A 4,605-nucleotide genomic window follows, 5' to 3' on the forward strand; every position below is an offset into this window, starting at 1 on the left:
GGAGACTATGAAGGATGGAATTTACGAAGTCGAGAAATTTGCCTTGAGATCCTTCTTCTTTCATATTGAATGATCGAGCAGAGAGTGGGAGAGATTTATTTTGTTAAAGTCTTGTGGGGAATTAGAATATTTGTTGGATTTAGAAGCATTAAGCCTTTTTTTTGTTTAAATGGGCTCAACTCATAAATATTACACTCTAATAGATTCTAAAACACATATGGTCCATCTCTCATGGGCTATTTTGTTTTTCCATTTGACACTTATAATTAGAAGCTGATGTATATTAATGAAATGTTTTGATTGGACGAATAAAAAGCTGATGTGTCATCTCCAGAAGAGCCAAAAATGCTGACGTGGCGGAAGGATGGAGAGAGATAGCCTCCTTTCATATATATGATTTTTGATTATTGAGAGAATTAATAAAAAAAATACAACAACAGAGATTTCTAGAACCAAGTATGCGTCTTGCATAAACCAATAGTTGCTTGAGGAAATTCAGATGGTTCACATCGACTCTTTCAATAAGAATTCATTTTGCAATAACCTCGACTTGTTCTGTCTTCAACGAAATAGCAAAAAAAAGATGTCACTACAGGAAAAGCCATATTAATTGCAATTCAAGATAACGGTTTAAATGTTTATACCATAGTTTAGGTTTGTCCAATTATGTTATAGCGTTTCTAGAAAACAAACGCTATGCTATGTTAACTGGCAAACGTAATTTAGCTTCTGCTTAATTTTATTGGGCTTTCGATAGAATATACGGATTTTAAACGCAATCGTATTGTTAACCGCGATTAAACTAGGATTTTGTCCCAAAAAATCTCCTTTCCCTCGACCTAGTTCTTTTTTGTTTCTCAATCGACATCTCTCTCGTTCTCTCATAATTCTTCAATCAGTGTCTCGATCGTTCTCCAAAAAAAATTATAAATCTCTCATAAACTTATTCAAATAAGTTTGTGGACCATAAAAAACTGAATAACAAAATATGTCTTGAACAAAAAAAATATGTCATCCAAAACAAATATGTCGCTAGCTGTAACACCTCGGTTTCAAAAATATGGTAGGGCATGCAAAAAGGTTTAAAAGGATTGATTTGGCCACCTATGTCACTAAAGTGCACTTATCTTTTCGGTCAACTATCCTGAGAGAATTTCACAGATAAGGGTGCTTGAGGTGGAGCAATTTCAGGATGAGTGACCTTCCGGCAAGTGATTGTTAGAACTGTGTGAGTGGGGACAAAACACAGGGAAAGATCATGTGGTAATTTGTATGGTCGGTAAACAAGTCTTTAAAGCCTCCCAAACGTAGCAGACCGACCGTCAGACAGTGGTGGGACCCACGGACCTGAGAAATGACGTGGGTGCTTACTGGTAGAGACGGTCGGGGCATTACACTAGCCCCGTGAAACAGAAGACCCTCTCTCGCGAAAAGAAGGTTTCCTCTGACTCCCTCAAACCTAGTTCAATTAACTCCATCAATACCGGTTACCAATTCTGCTGAACCAAGCGATTAAACCAATCACCTATAAAGTTGAATCAGAACTGAACACCACAACACTCCACCTTGATTCAACTTTCATCATTTCTCTAGTGAACTGCACTTCTTGAACTTAACCTTCAGATGTTAGTCTTTCAAGAATTACCTGAGTAGCTTTAGGTGATCCAAAGCTGCTTCAAACTTGTGAACTGGTATGCATTTTGTAAGCATATCTGCAGGATTTCTTGAGGTGTGAATCTTCTGGACTTCAACTTCACCAGCTTCAATGATATCTCTAATGAAAACAATGTGTTAAAGCCGCTGGTAATGTGTTAGACAATATGAGCTTCAGACATGCATCCATATAACTCAAGGATAATTTATGCACATCATGAACCCCTTGGTAGTTGGGTATGTAAACGTGTGATATGTATATGACGGTATGATGTCTAGACTAGGCCTGAGATTTATATCCGTTATCCGTATCCGGTTTTTGATCCGAAAAAACGGATATCCGACAAAACGGATACGGATACGGATAGTAAATGACGGATATTCCGGATACGAATAATCCAAAAATTTGGGCCGGATAACGGATATCTGGCAAAAAAAAAAAAAAAAAACCTTAAATGCCTTATGAGTCCATTTTTCAAGTGTTAAAGCCCCAAAAAGTTTGGAAGGCCAAGTTTTTAATTTTTTTTATTTTATTTTTAATGTTAATAAATAAATCATATGACAAAAAATAAAAATAAAATTTTAAGAAGGATTTAAGAAGTTGATTAATGTCTTTTTTTTTAAGAACATCACTTAAATCTTTTAAACTTTTTGCTACTTTAATAAATTCTTTGTTTTTGTAATGTTTTGTATATATAATCAACTTCTAGCTATTTTGTGAATTTTTAAAGCTTTTTAAGTATGATATTAATGAATTTAAGATTTTAAAATACTATTTCCGGTTTGTCCAAAAAAAAAAAAAAACACTATTTCCGGATATTCGCGGATATCTGCGGATATCCGGATTTTTAACGAATATCCGAATACCGGATATCCGGAATTCCGGATCCAGATACTAAATTGGCGGATAATGCGGATACGGATACGAATACGGATATATTAAAAAAACCGGATATCCGCTCCGTTTACAACCCTAGTCTAGACCATCGTATAATTGTATTTTTCTTGGGAAATCATTTTCTAGTCATTTCTTATCAACAAACGGACTTATAAATTAAATCGAAATATAGCAACCAACTACCAAGGGGTTCAAAACTTGATATGATAAAAAGGCTTCAAAAGTTGACACAAAGCAAAAACCAAAAATAGTTTTCAAAATGTCTGTGGGGCAACTTTAATACGGACCAGAAACAAACTAGAGAGAATGAAATCTCTTAATCTTGGGGCAGTTTAAGCAGCAACGGGTTTGGCTGGAGCAGAAGAGAGTCTAGACCTCTTCTTGGCCAAACTTTCACTACGGCGATCACGCTGCTCTTTAAGTCTGGAGGCAAGAAGTTTCTGGTACTCAGCTGCATCAGAGTTAGCCTTGGCGATTTTCTTCTTCTTGTCAGCAATTCTAGCTCTCTTCCTCTGGAGAGTCAATGGAGTGACAAGCCTCTGGATCTTAGGAGCCTTGCTAACCTTCTTGCCTGCACAAAGAAGAAACAGATTTTAGTAAATCTTCAATCATATTACCAGTTTTCAATTACCTCTTTAAGAGAATCTGATCTTTCTTACCCTTCTTGTTTGTGAAGGTACGGCGGTAGGTGTTGACGTACTTCCTGACATCATCCTCCTTTCCAAGGTTAAACAACTTGCGGATCTTTGATGCCCTCTTGGGACCTCTCATTCTTGGCTTCTCAGTGTCGGTAAGCCCGGGAAGATCACTTTCACCCTTCTTCACAATAACCAAGTTAAGGACAGAGAGGTCAGGGCTGACAATGCAACCACGAACAGACTTTCGTCTCCTCTCTCCAGTCCTCCTTCCGTGTCCTCTGAAACAAGGAGTACCTAATCACACAAACCAGATTACATAAATCAATAATTAATGAAAAAGAGAAACTTTATAAGTTGATCAATGAGGTGGAATAAAGTACCTCTGTGAAGCAAGAGGCGGACACGCCCAGGAGTGAGAACTCCCTGTTTCATTGGGAAACCTTGCTTGTCACAACCTCCCATGATCTTGAATACGTATCCCTTGAATTCCTGCAAGTAGCTCAAACACACAATATCATTAACAATACTGAAAACACTAAACACTGAACATGTCGAAGAAATTGCACCTCGCCCAAAGCATCTCCGCTAACTTCCTGAGAGAGCCTCTTGTCGAAAAAAGCACGGCTGCAACAACCATACAAAAATGACACTCAAAAACTTGACTAAAATCAGCTATGTTGTTGATTTTCTAGATTCAGAACTGGTTAGAGAATATATCAGACCAACACAGTAAACATCAGAGATTCCAATAACCTAGTGTAAGAATTTTACTAACTTCATAGCAGATATTTCACTCAATAAGCCAAATGTAAACAATAGATGAGCAAAACCTAAATCTACAAAGAATCAGAAATCTATGAAGACAATGCGATTAAAAGAAAAGATCTTACAGTTTTTGGTCGTCATCGATCTCGAGCTTCTTTTGGCACCCGGTGGTCGGGTTGGCGATGTTGAACTGCGACACAAACAAAATTGAATGAATCAAACGAAATAACACACCAGATAATCGATGACAAGAGAAAGATGGAGCTACCTTCATCGTCTCCGATAGACAACGGCCTGCGACAGAAGATTGAAGATATGAAATGCTCTCGGCGCGGCTTAGCTTTAGGGTTTTGCGAGAAAGATGAAAGAGGCAACTTATAGGAAACAGGTAGGGTTAAATCAAATGGGCCTATCTTTTATGGGCCCGTAATTAAATCTAAGAGAATAATTTTATCATGATAGGCCTTTAGGCCCAGATATTAGTCGCTTTTTTTTCTTTTAATCTCATCGATTCTGACGAGTGACCGGTCTCGCGGGACTCTTTTGTCTTGTCTCTCAGACCAAATGAGCCTCGAACCCGACGAACGCGAAAACGATTCGTCATCAGATGAAGTTCCTTCTGCGAACCTCCCTCCTTAATTTTTTATTATT

At 37.7% G+C, this 4,605-nt stretch overlaps 1 protein-coding gene across 1 annotated transcript; it reads right to left on the reverse strand.

Moving 5' to 3' along the window:
* Positions 1–2,707: 2,707 nt before the first annotated feature.
* On the reverse strand, positions 2,708–4,333 carry LOC9299259 (40S ribosomal protein S6-2). The gene is made up of 6 exons (XM_002863228.2): positions 4,223–4,333; positions 4,080–4,144; positions 3,756–3,813; positions 3,570–3,678; positions 3,211–3,483; positions 2,708–3,122 (listed from the first exon to the last, which is right to left on the reverse strand). Exons 1-6 carry the CDS (start codon positions 4,226–4,228, stop codon positions 2,884–2,886), a joined length of 750 nt encoding a protein of 249 aa, XP_002863274.1. The 5' UTR covers positions 4,229–4,333; the 3' UTR covers positions 2,708–2,883.
* Between the last annotated feature and the right edge of the window lie 272 nt (positions 4,334–4,605).

Source organism: Arabidopsis lyrata, assembly GCF_000004255.2.
Source record: "Arabidopsis lyrata subsp. lyrata unplaced genomic scaffold ARALYscaffold_9, whole genome shotgun sequence".
NCBI lineage: Eukaryota > Viridiplantae > Streptophyta > Magnoliopsida > Brassicales > Brassicaceae > Arabidopsis > Arabidopsis lyrata.

Excerpts from the sequence above, each read along its gene's own strand:
- LOC9299259 (XM_002863228.2), bottom strand. Across the intron at positions 3,814-4,079 it reads ATCGATGACGACCAAAAACT|CCGTGCTTTTTTCGACAAGA; the intron begins GTAAGATCTTTT and ends TGGTTGTTGCAG. Across the intron at positions 3,123-3,210 it reads TACCTTCACAAACAAGAAGG|GCAAGAAGGTTAGCAAGGCT; the intron begins GTAAGAAAGATC and ends TTCTTTGTGCAG.